Consider the following 21577-nt stretch of genomic DNA (forward strand, 5'->3'; position numbering starts at 1 on the left):
ATCATCTCCTGATATTTTTTAAAATCCTGAAATCTGCTTGTAAATGAATCTAAAATTACAGTAATCATTTCATCGAATATTTTGCAATCAACTTTTTCCTGATTTAAATTCAATTATAATTTTTTTAGATTTTCAAAATATATAAATGTTTCTTCAGTAACATCTTCGAAAAACACTCTTAGTTTCTGTTCAAAGGTATGGACTTCCTCTAGTAATTGTAAGGCTGTGTTTCCCTTCCCTTGCAACTTCAAATTTAGCTTATTAAAATGTTCTGTCATATCAAGCAAAAAACAAAAGTTTTGTATCCATTCAGGATTACCGAGTAGTTCCGCATGATTTATGTTATAATTTTTAGTGGTCAAAACTATTACTTCTTTTAAGCATTGAAAAAAACGTTTTAATGCTTTTTCTCCTGATAACCTTTGTACAGATGGAAATGTCACTAAATCTTTATGTTCACTACCTAGTTCCTCTAAAAATGTGTCAAAAAGTCTGTGATTCAACGCCTGAAATCGGATGAAATTGATCATTGGCACAACAACAACAACAACATTCATCACTCTTTTTAGTTGTGGTAATAATCCCAAAGAATTTGCAACTAAAGCTTCTTAATGCAATGAAATGAAATCTCGTCCTTATTTTTCATATCCTTATATAGAATTTCAGAAACATTATACATGCAATTTTTTAGAAATTCACCATCGGTAAAAAGTTTTCCGGATAACAAAAAAACTTGCTTCAGTAGTATCGCCGATGATTTCGTCCAAGTTGACAAATTTCTTTGCTGAAGCAATGTTTTCTTTTGTAATTCTTCAATAGCTTTTTTTCTTTTATCATTCTCAAGATATTTTTTACTGAAGTCTAAATGTTTTCCTCGAAAATGTCATTCAACATTACTTGATTTTTCATTTTGAAGTCGTAGATCGCAAATTAAACATTGCTGATTTCCGTTTACTTCTATAAATGCAAATTTCTCTATCCACATTTTATTGAATCCTCTGTTTTCTTCAATTGGTTTTCTTTTTCTTGAACTCATATTAGGAGGGTTATTATCACAGATTTACCTGCAAGTAAAAACACAAATTTAACATAATAAAAATTAATTTGTGCATAACATTACCTGATACCAAATTAAACATCAGTTTAGTACCACAATAAATAAGTTAACTAACAGAATATTTATTTTGACAGTCAGTATTCGTATGTATCTAAAAACTGTGGTGTTTGACAGCTGATCAATTAGTTCAAATTTTCGCCGTGGTGCTGGTTACCTTAGGCAGGGTTAACATTTAGTGGTATTTCAAATGTAGTTGTCAGTTGTTCATGTCATAAAAAAACAGGCCATATCAAAAAACAATATTTAAGTTGTTTGTATTAATTATTTATCTTTTAATTCAGTATAAAAGAGCCGCACTTTGTTCAGCCAAGAGCCTCATATGGCTCCAGAGCCGCCGGTTCCCGACCCCTACCCTAATGGGTACTATACTAGTAATCATTATGAGTGACTTAAAATTATCCAAATTGAGTACAAGAGAAAATGCATGATAAGAATGAAGGAGAATTTATTGAACTCTGGCAAGAAGACTTTCTCAAGCAGAATGTGAATGCACCAACTTGAAACCCAAAGAGTATTGCATTTGATCATAGCATCAGAAGTAGTCTCAGTTAAAGATGTAACTGTTTTGCCACCAATTTGGTGACAGTAATCATGCCATACTGACCTGGGAAGTAGATAAGTATATGGATGTTACAATTAGGACAGGTTATTTACTGAACTAGAAAGCTAGAAAGTATGACAAACTCATAAGAATACTGTGTTTGGTCTGATTGTATTAGTTATTGAATGGAAGGGCTTGTAAGATGCTTAAATAATGCAGTATCTGAATGTGTCTTTAGAGTTTGAAGAACAAACAAGATGGAAGTGAAATAGATATACAACCTTATTAAACAAGAGATCTGTAAGATCTCTTGTTTAATAAGGACTAGTAAGTAAGAAAGAAGGAAGAAATATCTTGAGAATAAGGGTGAGGGAAGTTATGAAATATATAAAGTGCAGCCAGAAAAGTTATGAGTATTTTATGGAGTGCTAAGTCAGAAGATGAAAAGAAATTAGCTCTGCAGGCTAAAAACATCCGAAAGGAATTTTATTGTTATGCTTGAGTAAAAGAAGGAATGAATGTAGAAGAATAACTTTACTTATTTCAGATGGTGTCCTGGTCTTAGAAGCTGATGCAGCTTTCAAATATTGATTCATAACTTATTTTAATGATATTATAACATCAAACAAACTAAATTATAATTATATTCACTACCATTATTATGGAAAGTCTGGACTGGCAGACCATTCTTTGTACACCCATTCATATAGAATTAGATTGGAAAAAACCATTGTGCTATATATAGAAGTCATTACAGGTCAGAAAGATTATTTTTAGTTTCATTCATGGTTATTAAGCACTCTCCTGACCTGATGGTTGCATTTGCCAAATTTTTAGCAAATGTAACCATCAGGTCAGGAGACTTGAGAGAGCTGTTATCTTAAGATCAACTCCTATGTAGCAGTAATACTTCATTTTTTACAACATTAAAGAGCACCAAATTAGGAGTTTACATCTTTTGTCTTACAATTTTGCTTGACTTATTCATTGTCATGTGTAAACTATATCATCTATAACATGTTGTTTTTGGCTCTGAAGATGCTGGTTTGAAAACCAATCAAATATAAACTGACTAACAAACATCTTTTTTATAATTTAATTCATTTGGTTTTGTCATACCATTGGAATAAGTTATGAATTATGTTCAACACCTAAGCTTGTTTATTAGTATCAAATAATGATTATTTACTTTGGTTAGCTCAAACAACCTGGTGTGTGTGTGTGTGTGTGTGTGTGTGTGTGTGTGTGTGTGTGTGTGTGTGTGTGTGTGTGTGTGTGTGTGTGTGTGTGTACACTATACTGGATGAAGAGATATCTGTGCATAAGAAGGTAGTTTTAGAGCAGTTTCATAACCTGTATAAGAATTCGGCAATAGGAACAGGAGGGATAATAGCACATATGCTTAACGAATGTTCATCTGAATTGGCCAGGCTCTTGAAATGTTTATATAGTTTGTGTCTGAGCTGAGGAAAGATATCACAGGAATGAAAAGAATGTATAATAATTCCATTGCACAATGGTGGTACAAAGACTAATGTGTCTAACTGTCGAACCCATCATTATATCTAAAGTGGTTATGGAGATTTTAGAGAAGTTTGTAAGAACTCCTCTACAGAAATGGGTTTACAGACATGCTATACTTTCCAAGAAACAGCATGGATTTTCTAAAGAGAGATCATGTGTGAGCAATTTGCTCTTATTTTATAATAATATTATGGTTGAATTGGATACACACTGATGGTGTTGGAGTTTGCTGAGGCATTTGATAGGATACTGAGAGGCTGTTGCAATACTGTATAATAGGAGATTGGAATATAAACTTCTGACTTGGATAAGTGGGTTACAGATAGTGTGATTTAGGGGTATGCCAGACTTAAGATGACCACTGGTGCCTCCACAAGAATCAGTCCTTGAGTCATTGTTGGTCAATTTATATATTATTGATACTGAGAAGAATCTTCATTATAATGACTTCACACAAGGTCACAAGGCCTATAACACGACAGTGCCACGTGTGGGTAAGTGATTAAGGAGAAAGAAGTAATTTATTATGTTTTGTAAAGAGTTGCAGATTGTACTCATTGGGAAAAACAATGTGGGAGAACATTGTTTCAAAGAACAAAGGTGTGTGGAATGAAGATGATAAGAAATTTGTTCACTATGATTGGAGTTGAACTGTGTGTGTGTGTGTGTGTGTGTGTATGGATGTTGGCTAATGGCTGCTCGAGTTCTTATGTAGTTGGAAGAAAGTTGAGGAATGACAGTAGCCAGTTCTCAGTAGAGCAGCGCACTATTGAAATTGAAACTCGAATTGGCACAGTACAGAAACTAATGGAGAAAGTGACTGAAGCAAATCTCAGAGAGAGGGGGGGGGGGATCTGTTAAGCAGATCGTCTTCTTCTGTATATCATTAAGAATTCTTATGAGTACACCACACCAAATGTGAACAGTATCCCAGTGTTACTCAGATCTGAAACTTACGAAGTGTTAGGAATTGAGCAGATGAAAAGTAATGTTTTGAACAAAAAAGAATAAAGTTTTTTAGAAGCTGAGTAGTTTGATATGTTTGTGACAGAATAAGCTGGATGTGACAGTCAGTCCATGAAGAGAAAGTTTAGCTTGAAAGGAAATTGGAATATTAGCAAAAGTAAGTGAAAGTGATGTGGGATCTTTCTTGCATTTGATAAGATAGCCCTAGGTTTTTATAGAAGTGAAATTTATTAAATTGTTTTCACCCCATTTGAGGGTGGTTAGGAGATCAGAATTTAAGTGATTAGTTATGAAAGATCTTCAGGTTTCAGTTGTTTGAGTACTACATGGTTTCTCAAATGAGGAAGAGGAATGAAGAGTACTGTCATCAGCAAAACTGTGAATAGGATTTGAAGTAATTGTAATGAAGGAAGAAGATGAGAGTATAGATCCCTGCAGTGCTCCAGCATTGATAGAGAAATTGATGAAACGAAGCCATCCACTGAAGAAGCTGGCAATCCAATCACACAGCACAGGAGAGAGACTAATAAGATGGCAGCTTGTTCAGTAGGCCTTGATGCCAGACACTTGAAATGCCTTTGTAATGTCAAGAGTGATCACATGTGTTTCTCCAAATCTTTCCATGGCCTTTGTCCAATGGTAAGATTGGTGAGTAGGTCTGCTGTAGAATGGGAATAGTGGAATCTATATTACTGACTAGTAATTAAATGACAGGTCTGTAGGTAGTGAAGAAGCTGGTTGTTGAGCATCACTTTTGAGAATACTGAGTTTAGAGCAATGGGATGACAATTTGATGGCTGACTTTTATCTCCTTTTTTTTTTTTAGGTACAGGCTTGCATCCATGCTGTTGGGTAGATATCAGATGAATATAATAGCTTAAATAGGTGATAGGTTGATTGTTAATTGTGGAGCATGAGTTTTGAACACAACTGGATGAATCCCATCTGGACCAGGAATCTTATTAGTATCAAGATTTTCCTGATGTCCTTCTGGCAAAAGGCCAGGAAAGGCATGCAGTGAGAACTATCACAAAATATGGTGTGTTGACATCACTATATACCCATGTGTTTTTCAAATAGTAGATGTGTCAAAGAAGTGTTCTTATACTGTTTTGTTCAAATGCGCATGCTCATGGGGAACGTGAATGTGCGATTAGTGTTGTTCGTTTGTTCAGCTATCGAGGTTGTGTCGCTGCTGCTCACCAAATTACTAGATACGCATTATGATGCGGCCCTCAGATTACCAAAGGTTGGACAGCCCTGATCTACAAGCCATCTTCTTATATATCCTACAGTTCTAATTGATGACATGTATTCCAAATAAATGCTAAGCAATGCTTCATATAATGTTCCATTTATACCATATACACAGTAGTGTTTTGAACAGGTTTTCTCTTGAGGCTATATCATATGCCTTTTCCAGATCTACAAAATTTGAAACTGGAAGTGATTGCCATTTAGCGTTAAGTAGGATAAACTAAAGTTCATTTTAAAGGAAAGTTAAGCAGCTTGAAGAGGTGAACTGTAGACTCAAATCCACAAATATTATTCAAGTAAAAATGAAAAAGATTGAAAACAAGAATCAAACCTTGGAGATTCAGTGGCAAACAACCCTGAAGAAAACATTGACTAATTCAGAATTCTCACATTTAGTTTTACCTCCCTTTTTTATTAGATGTTTGCATGAGAACTCTACTCCATTCATCTGGAATTACACCCTCCAACCAGGATTTCTGAGTTATGCAGTGCAGCCATCATAAAACTTTTATACCTCCATATTAGAGCATTTCTGGCTGAATTTCATCTACTCCTGCTGCCTTTCCATATTTCAAGTTATCGATTGCGTTTTCTACTTAAAGTATGGTTATGTATTCCTGATTACATTCATGTTGAGTGTTTATACCATCATTCTGTCAGTGGTTATTTGATTTAGCAGTCTTTTAATGTAAGTACTCCAGACATCTATTGGGGGGGGGGGGTCTGAAAAGTTCTGATAAATGAGTAGAACAAAAAATCATAATAAAACAACTGATATAAGCATAAGAAAGGACATACAAGGATATAAAAATATTAGAAAATAAGTTACCTTCATAACTCTGCTACTAGTATGTTCTTTCTTGTTGTTATATCAGTTGCTTTAATATCATTTTGTTTTAGGTGTTTATCAGAACTTTCCAGCCTTCCCCCCCCCCCCCCCTCGTAGAATATCTTCGGTTTTTATCGTACCTTTATCATCTCTGATTCCTTTTACAGTACTCTTTCCTCCATTTCTAAACTTTTTCAATAGCCTCCAGAAAATTTTCTGCCTTCTTGATATTTATTTTCTTACCACATTTCCCTATGACTTCTGGTTGCAGTAGTTTTACAACAGTGCTTGATTTTCTTGCATTATTTTCTATCATTTCTAAGATCACATGCTGATTTATTTTCCAGGAACTCTCATTATACTTTCTTCTTTTCCTTGATTGACTCTTTCTTTAACTTCCTGAGTCCATCATCTAGTCAGGATTTTTCTACCCTTGCAAACCTCACCACATGCCTCTTTGCTGAATTAGTCAATGTTTTCTTCAGGGTTTGCCACTGAATCTCCAAGGTTTGATTCTTGTTTTCAATCTTTTTCATTTTTTCTTGAATAATATTTGAGTCTACAGTTCACCTCTTCAAGCTGCTTAACTTTCCTTTTAACATGATCTTTAGTTTATCCTACTTAATGCTAAATGGCAATCACTTCCAGTTTCAAATTTTCTGTATTCTTGTATCCTGAACCAGTGAGAAAACATCATTATTAACAACAGATGCTTTGATCGACTGGCTGATACTCCAGCAGAATTTCACACATGGTGCGTGAAATTCTGCCATGTTGTATCATCTTTTTGTGTTATGGTTTAAGTTAATAAGAATAAAATTTGGTTGGCTTAATCCCAAATTGCCACCAATTATCATTCTTTCAGTATCCAGGTTGTAACCCCCCACCACACACACATACACACTTCTCTCTCTCTCTCTCTCTATCTCTTCTATCTTGGCTAATCATAACTTGACATCATTAGAAGCTAGCATTTTACAGAAAGGGTTCAATTATGCTTCATGTTAGAACACGTTCCTAAAATAGATATTATTTGCAACATAGAAAAGTCCCTTTGCAAATGACATTAGATTGAAGACTGTGATGCTTCTTCTCATCTTCCCAAAAAGGACATCAATTCAGGAGAAATAAGAGCTTTTTCAAATTTAAAGAAGAAGAAGATATCATGCTGTAGTACTTAAGGCTTATAAATGCAATTCAACTGTTATCATGAATACAAATGATTATATGTCCAAAATTTCATTTTTACTCTCTGATACCTCTACTTGCACTCCATTAGATTATGACCCTACTTGGGACAAACCATGAAGAAACAAAAAAAAGATTGAAATCAATGCAATCCTTTAACTCCACGATTATATGGAATGCCCACGGTACACAAGACTAATATTCCTCTTCAGCCTATCGTAGATTGTATTAGTTAGCCTACTTATTTGTTATTGAAACATTTGGCTAATCTTCAAAAGGAGCACATCAGACACATTGACTGATTCATTAAAACTTGCAACATTTTGTAGAAAAACTAGGAGAAATTTCAATCTTAACAGGCATTCTAGCTAGTCTAGATATTGTATCTTTGTTCACAAATGTTCCTGTAGATGAAGTTATGGCATTTGCAGATGATCTGTTCCCTTCTGACATCTCTCAACTATTTAGGCATTGTGTCAGTTCAAATTATTTTGAATAGAATGGGAAAATCTACAGGCAGCTATCTGGCTTTGCAGTGGGAAGCCCCTCTATCTCTTCCATGTGGTGACTTATTAATGGAAAACTTTTGAAAAAGATTTCCTGCTATCCACAAATCCAAAACCACCACTTTGGCAGAGATACCTAGATGGCATATTTATAATCTGGAAGCACAGTGTGGCTGAGTTACATGATTTTCTTTCATCTATTCCCTTCATCATAAAATTAAATTCACTTTAGAACTTGAAAATGAAGGAAAATTATCTTTCCTAGATGTTTTAATTTCTAAAAAAGTGGAAGAAGGCCACTCTTTAAGCATATACTGTAAGCCCACTAAAACAGGTTGTTAACTACATTTCTTTTCATTGCACTATATATCGCATAAATTAGTATTATACATATCTTAAAAAAAAGAGCAATCTATATTATAGGAGATGAAGAAACACTAAAGAAGAATTACAGTCTCTTTACCAACTATTGGGGAGCAGTTGATATTCTAAGAAAATTACACAAAGAATACTATTCTCTAATCCTGCCCCACAACAGATCCATAACATTCACTACAGAGCCTTGGTTTCCATCCCTTATATTGGCAACTTTGTATCAAAAAATTACCATTCTCTCGAAATCTAATGACCTAAGAGCAACTTTCAAACTCGTTTTGAGTATATGCAGTCTGTTACGTTCACCTAAGGTCTGTTACATATAATCCTTTCAATAAGCATCCTGGAGTTTACAGTATTCGATGTTTTTGTAGCCTTGCATACATTGGGCAAACATCTAGAAGTATGGAAATTAGACAAAAAGAGCATATTGGAGACATTAATAACAACAGAGCTTAGGCCTAGCTTTCCATTTCTGCCACACTTACCACAATATTGAATTGGATAAGAGCTCCATACCTTACATGGAAGACTACTTCAGTGCCTGCAACATCAAACAGGCTATGATGGTTATCTACTCACAAGGCACATTCAACAGAAATCAAGGAATGATTTTGTGATATTCGGAAGTCACTTATTAGATCTTTCCACATATGAGACTTGAACCTTTCTGCCAACTATCATGCATATCTACTGAACAATGATTGAGACTCATGCAATGGTTCCTGCATGTTTGGTTTTAATTATGGAATGGTTCATATTTACTGCTTATTGTTTTTCCCCCCCTAATCCAGAAGAAACCATTAGCATATGTGTGAAACTAGTCAGTCTGTCTATATTATCATGGCCTATTAAACCCAGTGTTAGTTATTCATTTGTCACAGAAGTAACTAATACTTTTGTCAACCAAAAATTGAACCCTAAAAGATTCTTGGGAATTTTTCTTTGCTTTGATTTGATTACTTTTAAATAATCTTGGGGACAAAGTGAGTTAGTATCAATTTTCTTTGTAATAGGTAATGGTCTGATTTTATATCTGCAACTTTGAATACCCTGTTCTTATTAGGATGTTAGCTCTTTTCATTTAAGCTATTATATAGCTTAAATGAAATTTCTTGCTTCCCAAGTGACTTCATGTTAATCTTTATTCTTGGGAAAAAAAAAAAAGTCTTAGTGGCATCTAAGTTATTATATGTAGAGAAATCTCTTAAGTCTGTCTCCATTTCTGTTGCATATATCTTCACTGTTTGTTCCTGTATTTGTACCAGATGGAATGCTCTCTGCTCTGGCCTGGAAATCTACAATTAATAAAAAATATCATTAGTGGTTATTTTTTAGAAGTCTGAATAGAATGCATTGTTATCTTTCTCTCTCCCTTCCTCTTTTGGGCATAGACAATAATAGTCAGGAAGCAGTGGTTTTTTTGTAACCTTATTTCTAGACTTCTCATAATGTGTGATATTATTCTTGATTAATTTATGAATAGAAATATATATTTACTCCTGCTTTTGTTCTTTCTTCATTTTTGATTTCTATGTCAATATAGATGTAGTTATCTGTTTCATCTGAGCCTTTTTGTTTCTGTTATTGCTGCTAAATTGGTATTTCTTACTGTTAGAGGTTTGTCTAGGTCTTGGTGTCTGTGATGAATACTTCTAACATTCTAACTTGCAGCATTCCATATATTTTTGTTGTTTATATTCATTATTTTTCCTTTCCTTCTCCTGCTTATATTTGTTAACATGTCTGAGTCATTTCCCATTGCGCAGTTCAATCTTCTATTGTGAGACTTTAGAATATGGGGAAAAAAAAAGAAAAAAAAAGTTCAGCTGAATTGGTTACTGGCTATCCACAGCTGACCCTGGTTTTGTATCTGCTACCTTAAGGTCTCCAAACTTGCCGTACATCTTCTTTATCTTGTCTATACCTAACCAATCTTCCCACTGGGCTTTGTACCCAATCTTCCACTTGATTGTTTTGGTTCTAGGTTTTATCGCATAGAATCAAAGTGGAATTGGTGAAGAGGGGGTAAGTGATCCTGTTTGAGAGAATCATTTATTATGCTTCCCCTTTGAACCTCAAAATTGGGATTTTATAAATCACTATTTAAAATAGCCTGGTTGGCCAGGCAATTTTAAATAATGACGAGCGGATACGCTAACCACTCGGGCTGGTTGGCCGAGCGGTTAGTGTATCCGCTCTCTCGCCAAAAGGCTGCAGGTTCGAATCCCACCGTGGGTATGGATGTTTGTGAACAATGCTAGTAGTAGTGGTGGTCGGCGGTAGATGACGTTGGTGTAGATGATGAATGTAGTTGAGTGGTGGTGACGGAGAGTTGTAGAATAGGTGCCCTCCCTCGATGAGTCCTTGGATTCCCTGGAGGTGCTATGTAATAATAATAATAATTTGGGACTTGATTATTGTGTTTTTCTAATCTGGAATCCAGACTATTCCTTGGCAGAGTCTCATTCATTTAAAAATCATCTTGCTATCATATACAGTGTATAACATATGCCAGTGAATTATCTTTTAAGTTAGGATATAGGACTTATATAATCCCATTTGTTACCTTAGTTGGTATACTACTTACATAATGAGACTGAATCACACTACTTATTACAGAGTTTATAAATACATATGTCATTTCTGCAGGTTCTGCCATGAAATGAATGTGCTGCTGTTTTGAGCTTCCCAGCTGACACTTTTGATGATTGGCATTCATGCATACCATCATACAGCTTACTGAAAAATTTCACCATTCCTGATGTCTGCCAGCAACTCTTTGAAGCTCATAGAACAGAATACTCTGATTTTGTACCTGTCTACTTTATGCAAGGGAGGATGGCCATGGTGAATGTCAGGAGAATGTTATTTACACATTTCTTTTATGGCATGGGATATATTTCTCCTGGTTTGAACTGAGATACCTTGTTATATTAATCTTGTGGACAAATCTGTATTTTATACAAAGTATCACTGTATCTAGTGACGCTGTGAAAACGAATCATTTAAGTATCTTGATAATGTCTTAGTACATCTTTGAGAAGAATTAGCTAGTTGGGGCACATGGTTCAAATTCTAAAGTATTCAGCTTCACTGCAGGGACCTACTTCCATTTTGGAGGAAGACTGGATCAAAATCCTTGTCCATTTATCAGAAGTTAGTGGAAAGTCTATAGAGAGAGAGAAAGAGAGAGAGAGTAGCACTTGCAATCAGAAAAAAAAAAATTGGTGTAAATGAGGATTTTGGAAAATTCAGATGTCCATGGTTTACGTTATTTTTGTTGCTTAGTGTATATAGAAAGATATATACGCTATACTACAAAAATAAAGAATTTTGGGAATGAAAGAATTACAGGAAGATATCACATATTTATCTCACTAGGCTGTATGTTGTTTGATATCAACAGAAAGAGAGGAATTACCAGCAAAAACTTTTTTTTAATTTATTTTCCTTTCTGCTGCTTTGCACAGAATCAGATATTACTTATTAGTGAGTCAATGAAAGATGTAGGACTATTGTTTCTTTTAGGGTTACACAGTGGTCAGCATTCACAGTGAAGAATTTATGGAGACAAAAAAATATTTTTTTTGTATTACTTTTAAAATTAATGTTATAGTTTAAATATAATATAATATAATATAATATAATATAATATCAAATAATTTAAAAATTAATGTAGTTTTTTCCCACTAGAGGTCAGACCAGAAGGAATTATTAAAAAACATTTGTGTAGTGGAGTGCCATGTACCTTGTATCCTCTACATATGTATGTTTTTCTGATGATGATGACCTTAGTGCAGAGGCTGAAACGGCAAATGTTACTTTCTTAATGATAAGTAAAGTAATTATTCTAACACGTGTGTTGTGTCTCCATAAATTCTTAGCTATGAAAGGATGTAGGGAATTTCTGCAGATTTGTTCAACCAAATCTGTGAGCTGGTTGGTTCATGATCCAAAGTTTAACATATTCAACTTCACTGCTGGAACTGACTCCCATTTTTGTTCGTGGACTGGATCAAAATACATGTTCATTTATCAGCAGTTAGCAGAAAGTCTACAAAAAGAGATTTTTTTTTTTTTGGATTATTTAGATTTTTACATTGTTTTTGCAGCATAGTGTAATAAAAATATAGAAGCACATGAAAGAAATACCAACAGGATGATATAGTACATACACATTTATCAATGATTGTGTGTTAAATAGCAGCACAGAGGTGGGGGGGGGGGGGTACCAAGCACCAACCTTTTTTATCTCTGACTTTCTACTGCTTTGCACTGAATCTGTTATTATTTGTTGAGTTTTCAAATAAAACTTTGCATCAGTGTTGATAAATTTCACATAAACATAGCAGATGTGGTAGCATTTTTGAACACTATTTTGCTATAAAAATATTTCATTTCTTAACTCTACTAACTATCTCTCTCTCTCTCTCTCTTCCTTTCTCTCTCTTCTTTTTGACACTTGATCTGTGTATGCATAGGAAAGAGAAATGAAAAGGCAGCAAGCAGTGTTTTTAAGAGAACAGGTAATATTTTTTACATATTTGATAACCATAAAAAGACATAATAATAAAATTATTTATTATACCTGTGCTTTTCATTAGTATGTATTATAGTAAATCTGTGTACATTTCTAAGTTAAACTACCTAAACACTTGCTAGTTTTAAAATCCAGAAAATTTGGATGGTTTATTATTATTAATATATTTTCATTTTTCTTTATTTTATTATTATTATTCTTTTTTGTGGTAACAGAAGTAATGAAGCAGGTAAACACACCATCTCCATTAGATGGTGTGTTTACCTGTTACTCGCTTCACAGAGGATCAGTATTAAATCTCTTTTTGACAAGTTTTCTAGTTCTGGTTCCTCTAGTATTTGTTTAGACTTCAAGCCTTTATGATAAAGTGCTTTTCTCAGACTGGTATCCACCATGAAGCAATGAGAATTGCAACTGGAACATTTCTGAATTCATTGATTTCTAGTCTTTACATTGAAAGAAATGAACCACCTTTGTCACTTTAACATCTGCAGCTATCCATATTGACTAAAATAAAATACCTAGATGATCATCCCACATGGCCAGTTATTTTTTGTGCCATGGTGGAAGAATTAGTATCTCATTCTTTTCATTGCCACATGTCTCATTGGTTTGTGAATAAAAGCATTTCTGTATATGAGGGTTGATGACATGGCATTCATGCATACCATCATACAGCTTACTGAAAAATTTCACCATTCCTGATGTCTGCCAGCAACTCTTTGAAGCTCATAGAACAGAATACTCTGATTTTGTGCCTGTCTACTTAGATGGTTCAAAATTAGAAGCTTATTGGATTCCTGCTGAAATGTAGCAAATTTATTTACCACTGAACTTCAAGCCATAGTGTTTGCATTAATTAAACTACATAAAATGTATAGATGATGTCCAGAGATGCATTACCTGTACACATTCATGAAACCCTTCAGGCTGAAAGAAGTTTTAGCCTTGTATAACCTCTATGGGGTTATACAAGGTCACAAGCCATGTTGAGATTAAGGGAAACGAGACTGCAGATACTGCAGCTAGACAGCTCATTTTTCAAGAATTACAGCTGCCTGTCCCCTACACTGATAGAGACTGACAACAATCTCTATCAGATCAAGCCTCGAATTAAATTACCACAGTCTAATCTGCACTGCAGGGATTATAAAGAGGAAGTTGTTCTTGCTATCCTCTTCCTTCTATGCATAGGTCATAGTCATCTTACACTGCTTTCTATTGAGGGTGAGTTCTGTTGTTCAGCTTCATCAATAAAGCATATCCTGATCAGTTACCCTAATTATGTCAATGAGTGCAGTCACTATTTTAGTGCTTCTTATTATGTCTGAGCCTTATTATACTCAAACTTTATCTGATTATTAAGTACTCATTTTGGTCTTAAATTTTTTCAAAAAAATTAACATTTATAATTGCGTATAGAATTTATTTATTTACACAAATTATCTAGATTGTGTATAGATTAGATATTTTTCTATATTTTGATATGAAGAGATAAGTAAAGCTTATATGTTATGGAGCACCCTTGGATCGGGACATGTCTTTTGACACTGCAACTCTTTATAAATTAAAATTTTAATGAAATTATCATATATAAGTGTTATTGCATACCTTTGCTGTGCTGTGGTGAAATGGCAATAACGACGTTTGAAATTCGGAGCAGTAATGAGTGAATAGGATATTAGTGATAGATAAAATAGTAAGATGGAGCTCCATTTACTTTTAAAATTTAAAAACTGAGGTATGAATAAAAGAGTTTACAGTGTAAAAATAATAGACTGTACTATTAATAGATGGAATGTGGATGAGAATAAATTCAGTAATCATTATGTGTTATTAATAGTAAATGCACAATAAAACTTATAAAAATTGAAAGTGAAAAATGTTAAAAGATTAAAATCTAGAAATTAAAAGCTGTAAAGGAACGGAAAAGACCAGTGTCAAGGACTCAAAAGTAATGATAAAAGATGCAATCGATTTACAGCATGAAGTAAGGCCATTTCAGGAAAGCTGTCATCAAAATAAAAGAACAAAATTTTGTATTTCACATTATGTGCAATACAAATTTTTTGTCTTTTTTATTTAAAATGAGTTACAGTCAAAATACACATTCTGATTCAAGAGTGCTCCATAACATAAATGCTTTGCTTATATGTTTATATCAATGTGAACCATAAGTTCAGATCATATTTATTTTTATACCTGTTCTTTTTATCAATACACTTTTCGTACATAATTTTTACAACAGTTTTTATGTACATAAGATGCTATTTACTTATTCCTTCTTTACTGATGTACCTTTGTACTGATTCAGTATGACCTCAGCTGTCCTTGCTCTAGTTCACCTCTGATCTTTCCTCTGTGAAAAGATGAATTTCCCGCAAGGGACCTTTCTTTCAAGTTTTAAAATGTTTACTGCAACATTAAACAGAACTTCCTCCAGGCATAAACAGTGTCATCTGTATTAATGATTTGACCATCTTTCTTTTGTTCTTCAATACTTTAGGTGAAAACACCTAAACGCAAATGCGTTTAGGTGTTTTCACCATAGAAGTGTGCACTTTTGTTGCAATCATGACTCAAAATGAAGACTTTGACAAATGATGCTCATTTGCATCAGACGAAAAATTATAAGGATGCCTATTCATTAAGATATTTACATTCTTACTGCAAGGAATGAGATCAGAAGCTGTTGAACATCCTTCACACCCTAATTCTACCTCTTGGGAGTGCTGACCGATGTTATTTGCTTAAACTCCACCAACCATTCATCTTATTAAAACTTGAGTATGTTGCACACATCTGTGCTCCTGTAAGAAAAAATAACGACAATTAGCACATCATCTATCTCTAAGTCTTTATATTGAAACAAACGAACTAACAACATGCACTACTTTTGTCTGCATTAGGGAAGCATATTTAATAAGTGGAAGACTGCCATGCATCCATTTTTCTGTGTATCACAACTGTTTCAAGCTCTAAATATTGCAGAAGACAACACATGCTGCAAAACAACTTTTTCTATGGGCATGCCTATATTATATACAATGTGTGTGTGTGTGTGTGTGTGTGTGTGCGTGTGTGTGTGTGTATCATCCATTATGTAGCTGTTTTAATCTGTGCAGCTCCTGCAAGCACTCCATCCCTCTTTTCATCTACCAGCATCTTTTTAAAATGCTTAGAGAATACCTATTTTCTTCTCAGCTGCATACCATAGAACTTACCTGATGCCACATAAAGCTGCAACAGTACTAAATGTGCATTGTTTATTCAAATTAATCAAGTTTACTGCAGCTGTTATGAAGCCCAGTATGTCAAACCATAACATTACCAAATGTGCATCATTTATGGGAATTTATCCAGCTCACTGTTGGTATTATGAAGCTCAATATGTAACACCCATATCCATTATTCTGTCTTGGATTTGTTACATTAGGTCAGGACACTCCACGTAGGTGTTTTCCTGTTTGGGATCCTAAGCCACATTGGGATGAAGAGATGGAGGGCAAGAAAAAGGGAGAAAGATCCTAGTCTTATGCTGATGTCATTTGCAACAGGTTGTGCAAGAAAGTATAGGGCCTTTTCTAAGTAAGGTGGTAGATACTACATCTAAGTCACCTTGTTTCCTACATGATCACTGTTTGCTGTACTGATTACAGACAGCTTAAGACAGAAACTAATGTTTATTCAGGCAGACATTATGGAATAGCAAATTATTAATATGCTGCCTAATCAAGATCATAATATTTTATGTCCGTCTAAACTGCACAGAGAAGTTGTTCTTACTTGGTTCTGCATGGGTTGTAGTCATGATTTGACTACAACCCATGCAGAACCCCTCCCCCTTTCCCATAATATGAGTACAGCAGCTCTTTTTTTTAACCATTCATCATATTTTAATAATTCTCATTTCTTTAATGAAGATTATGGTTGTTCATTAAAGAAGGGCTCAGGCAAATTATTTAATTCAGCAAAATTTTACATTAAGCATTTTTTTCCCCCTCCCAAGTCATATCCCTAAATGCTAATTTGGCATTGTAAACCAAACAGTTTTCCCAGTTTGGTATAATAAGGATGACTTGTAAACATATACTTTGTACACCTCTGTATAAATGATACCATTCCAACATCCACTGTAGGTATGCTTTACCTTGGGAAAGGGTTAAACAACTGTTCCCCTTTGGACCATGGCCATGATCTGACTCTATGGTGACTTTGGAACCCCCTCCCCCTTAATACTGACCACATCATGTTTAATTCTAATCATATCCTAAATATTGCAAGTAAAAAAAAATAAAAGAAAATCAAGAATTAAAAGAACATCCCACTTTGTTCAAATCATATACAATAAACTAAGTATCCTTTATCTGCCTTGCAGTGAGCTGATTCATCCACTTCTATAATCAGACACACCAGGAATTATGCACTTGCAAATTATTCTACACTGGGAAACTATAGTTATATAGTGTTTATAGTTTATATATAGGAGTATCTGTGGCCATCTATAATTGTATAGGTAGTGATAGAATGGAAGAAAACATCTAAGAACATTATAAACCTGAACGACTTTAGAATCTGCATCAGCTTTAAAATGCACTCCTATCTCAAAAATTATGGAGAAGACCCTATGAGATGGGATGACCAAAGGCTTTCTTAAAAAAAAAAGCTCATCAAAGACATTAATTGTTTTAGAAGTTGTTTCACTATTTATTTGTCATGTGTGGTGTAACTTTTTATTTTTGTGCCCTGAAGATGCTGTTAACAAATATGATATGATCTGCACAGATCTTGAGATGAGAAAAGTAAAAATGACTGATTCAATTAATAGTAAATTTGAATGGATATAATAGATGATAGCTCATCACAATCTTTATTTGAAGTTTATTCTCCAACTTGTTATATTTTTCTGGAATCATTGATCACATTTGTTTGCCTTCTTTTGCCTGATGATATCAATTTGTGTATATTACATAGATGCCATAATCTATTCACTGTAATGAATCTTTAGTTTTCAGTTTTAAACAGCTATTTGATCCAGGTATGCACGTTCTATAAGCAGTATTAGTTACATCTAAAGCAGTATTTCCTAAAGTATGGTATGCGAAAGGTCCTTAAGGAGTACAAGCCACTTACATTTTTTTGGACTTGATATTATAGATTATTGTGGGGCTATTCTATAATGTACTTTTCAGTAACTAAAACATCTAAAGGAATTTTTTTTAAAATTGTGTCTTGGTACTATGATTGACCTATTAGAGGCACGTCTGGTTAATTGCATGATTGCATTTTAACCATGTGGTTTGACATCTTTGCATTAAAAGTTTGAATTCAAATACAGTAGTTCGACATTCTGCTAAATTTCGGAATCATGGGGAGTGTTGAAAGGTTGAATGATTACGAAGTTTTTGGAGATGGTCTCAATTGGGAGGAAGAATGGCAAACAAGCTCATCTCTCTCTCCCTCTCTGGCTTGCAGAGAGAGAGATGAGCTAAAAGAGAGGGTGGAATGTCTAGGGAATAAAATGAGAAGTGTGAAAGATGAGATTAGGCGAATGGAAGGAATGAATGCAAGGCGAATCAGAGTAAGAGTGAGGGAGAGTTATGGGAATGATAGAAGAGGAGAGAATAGGAACAGTAGAAGAGAGGGAATGAGAAGAATGCGAGGGAGTGCTGGAACCAGGGATAGAGTGATATCAGAAAGGCAGGTAAGTAGGGAACACAGAGAGAAAGTGTTAGAGGAGAGAGAGTGAGGGATGCAGGTTAGCAATTGAGAAACAGGGTGGTAAAAGGTATAAAGAATGGGGACGCAGTGATCCATGGTGTGCAAGATAGGATGCTTGAGGAGTGTTTGTCTGGAGGAACGATAGAAAGTGTGGCTATGGCAATTAAGAGGGGTGAAAGGGTGGATGAGATGATTGTGATGGTAGGAACGAATGACTTGAGAGGCAATGTAAATTGGGTGGCAAGAGATATGAGATTCTTTCTTGAGGTTGTACACAAGAAAACACAGAGAGGAAAGATAGTGTGCATGTTACCTAGGTATGATAGTGATGAGCTGAGCAGAAGAGCAGTAATATTGAATAACATAATAGCTAGAATGTGTCAGAACAGAGGATTGGAATATGTGGATGCTTGAAGGGTGTTTGAGGACAGAAAGGAATTGTATGCGAGGACTGCTTGCATTTGAATGAGGAAGGACGTGGGCATCTGGAAAGATTGCGAGTCGGTGCGTCAATGCAGCAGGGAAAGTAGAATACCCAAGGTGAATGGTAGCAGAGGTAGCCTCTTGTAGGAATGGGTACTTGGGAGAAGGGGGATGACATCAGGTAACGCTGAGCCCAGTGGAGTCTAGAGAGGATAATGCTAGGTATAGAAACAGTGGCATTTTTATGATTTATACTAATGCCAGGAGTATCCCAAATAAAGGAGAGCAATTGGTGGTGCTGATAGCAACATCCTGGCCAAAGATTATTGGGATCACTGAGACGTGGTTAACAGAAGAGGATATAAATACAGGAATAGAAGTAGCAGGGTACAGCATTTTTCGGCAGGATAGGAAGGGAAAGCATGGTGGTGGAGTACTGCTTATGATAAGTGACGACTTATTTCCTCTAAGAGTGGAGGCTTTGGAAGGCAGTGACACTAATGATTTTGAAAGCATATGGTGTTAGGTAGAGGTGGGCAAGACAGGATATTTAGTGGGGTGTTGCTATAAACCAAGGAGCACAGAGGGTCGGGACCAGGAGATGTTTAGAGTGTTGAGCTTTGCAAGTGCAAGAAGAATGATTGTTATGGGAGATTTTAACTACAGCAGTATAAATTGGGGAGAGGAAGATGCATGTAGCAATAAGGGAATGGAATTTCTAGAATTCTTGAGGGACAAATGTCTTAGGCAACATGTAATAGAGAGAACAAAAGGTTCGAGAGTTTTGGATTTGGTCATAGCATCAGAAGAGTTGATAATAGCTGAGATGACATCGTTCCCACCAGTTGGAGAGAGTGACTATGTGGTTTTGACTTGAAAGATGAATAGACGGGATGGGAACGTATGTGGAATTATAAGGCAGGTGATTATAAAAGTCTTAGATAACAATTTGGGGAAGTTTCATGATGGAGGAATTGGAAGGCTGGGATATCATTAGTGCTTGGGAAATTGTGAAGGAATATTTGTTAGCAGCAATAGTAAGCCGTATTCCACAAGTGAAGAAGAGCACACAATTTGGTGTAAAGTGGATGACAAACAATATTAAACGGGAACTGCATATAAAAAAGAGGCTGTTGAAGAGATATAGGGAGACAGGTGAAGAGCTGATGCATGAAGACTATAAGACACATGCCAGGAGAGTGACTAGTATGGTAAGGAAGGCAAAACTGGAATATGAGAAGAGATTGGCCCAAAGATCGAAAGAAAATCCTAGGTAATTTTTTTAGCTATGTGGCCAGCAGGAGGAGAAATGATTGTGGGATAGAAATGGGAATAGAGTGACTGATGCAGAGGATATAGTGGAATTGTTCAATGAACACTTTATTGGAGTATTTCATCCTGGAGGTAAATTTTAATACTAGAGGGATAGGGCAGGGTCGAGGTTTAGAGGTGCAGGAGAAGATGTGTTCCAAATACCGAGTACTCTGGATGTCAGTAAAGCTGTGGGACTGGATGGTATTTCACCATGAGTTTTGAGAGAATGTGCTAAAGAACTGGCAGCTCCTTTGACCTGGCTTTTCAATGAAGGTCTAGCTATGGGAAAGGTGCCCAGAGAATGGAAGGAAGGTGAGATAGTGCCGTTGCATTAGGGTGGTAGCAGACTGGAGGTGTCTAATTATAGTAGTTGTTAAGATCTTGGAGAAATTAGTGAGGGACCGTATACAGCATTGGGCAGATGAGAGTAATGTTATCTGTGAGAGTTAACATGGATTTGTTAAGGGGCACTCTTGTTTTAGTAATATGCTAGCCTTTTATAATAAAGTTATAAGAGCAGTAGACGAGGGAAAGACATGTACTGCCATTTTCTTGGATCTTGTGAAAGCTTTCGACAGGGTGCCACATGATAAGCTGATATTTCAGTTGCAGCACATGGGTTTGGACGTCAGGTTGGTCAACTGGATTCAGGATTGACTGTGTGATAGGTATCAGAGAGTTGTGTATGGTGGGACAGTTTCAAGAAGGCAGAAGGTTACAAGTGGGGGTCCCACAGGACTCAGTACTGGGAAATATTGTTTAACCTTTATATCACTGACATTGTCAGTGGATTGCAGGGGGATATTCAGTTGTTTGCAGATGATGTGAAGCTGGGAAGGGTTATTAGTAATAGTGAAGATGTGGTAGCCCTGCCAGAGGATTTGAATAAACTAGACAGATGGATGAATGAATGAATGGGGTGTGTCAGTTTAATGCAGCAAAATGTAAAGTCTTGAAGTTTGGGATGCATCGATGGGAGGCTGTATCGATGTGTCCCAAATACACCGTATCTTAAATGTATAATTATAAATATATCCCAAAAAAAGTTCTTGGATTGGAGGAGCTGTACTGGAGGAAGTAGAGGAGACAAGAGATCTGGGGGTGATGATTGATAGAAACCTGAAATTCAGGGGACATATTTCGAAGGTGGTGAAGGTAACACAGAGGAATGCTGCAGTGCTGAGAAGGACGCTGACCTGCAGAGATAAAAGAGTTATCATTCTGTTGTATAAGACCCTGATCAGACCACACTTAGACTGTTGTTCTCAGATTT

The 21577-nt window shown here is 35.4% G+C and overlaps 1 protein-coding gene across 1 annotated transcript in view; it reads left to right on the forward strand.

Annotated features, from left to right (window-relative positions):
• Positions 1-21577, forward strand: part of LOC150098964 (bromodomain adjacent to zinc finger domain protein 2B-like) — a 632705-nt gene that overhangs the window by 254874 nt on the left and 356254 nt on the right. The window contains exon 13 of the mRNA XM_090405782.1: positions 12788-12832. Coding sequence (XP_090261908.1) covers positions 12788-12832 — 45 coding nt within the window. The remainder of the gene's footprint in view (positions 1-12787; positions 12833-21577) is intronic.

The sequence above is a fragment of the Typopeltis vanoorti genome, chromosome 15, assembly GCF_054136105.1.
Source record: "Typopeltis vanoorti isolate ZY-2024b chromosome 15, IOZ_Tvanoo_1.0, whole genome shotgun sequence".
NCBI lineage: Eukaryota > Metazoa > Arthropoda > Arachnida > Uropygi > Thelyphonidae > Typopeltis > Typopeltis vanoorti.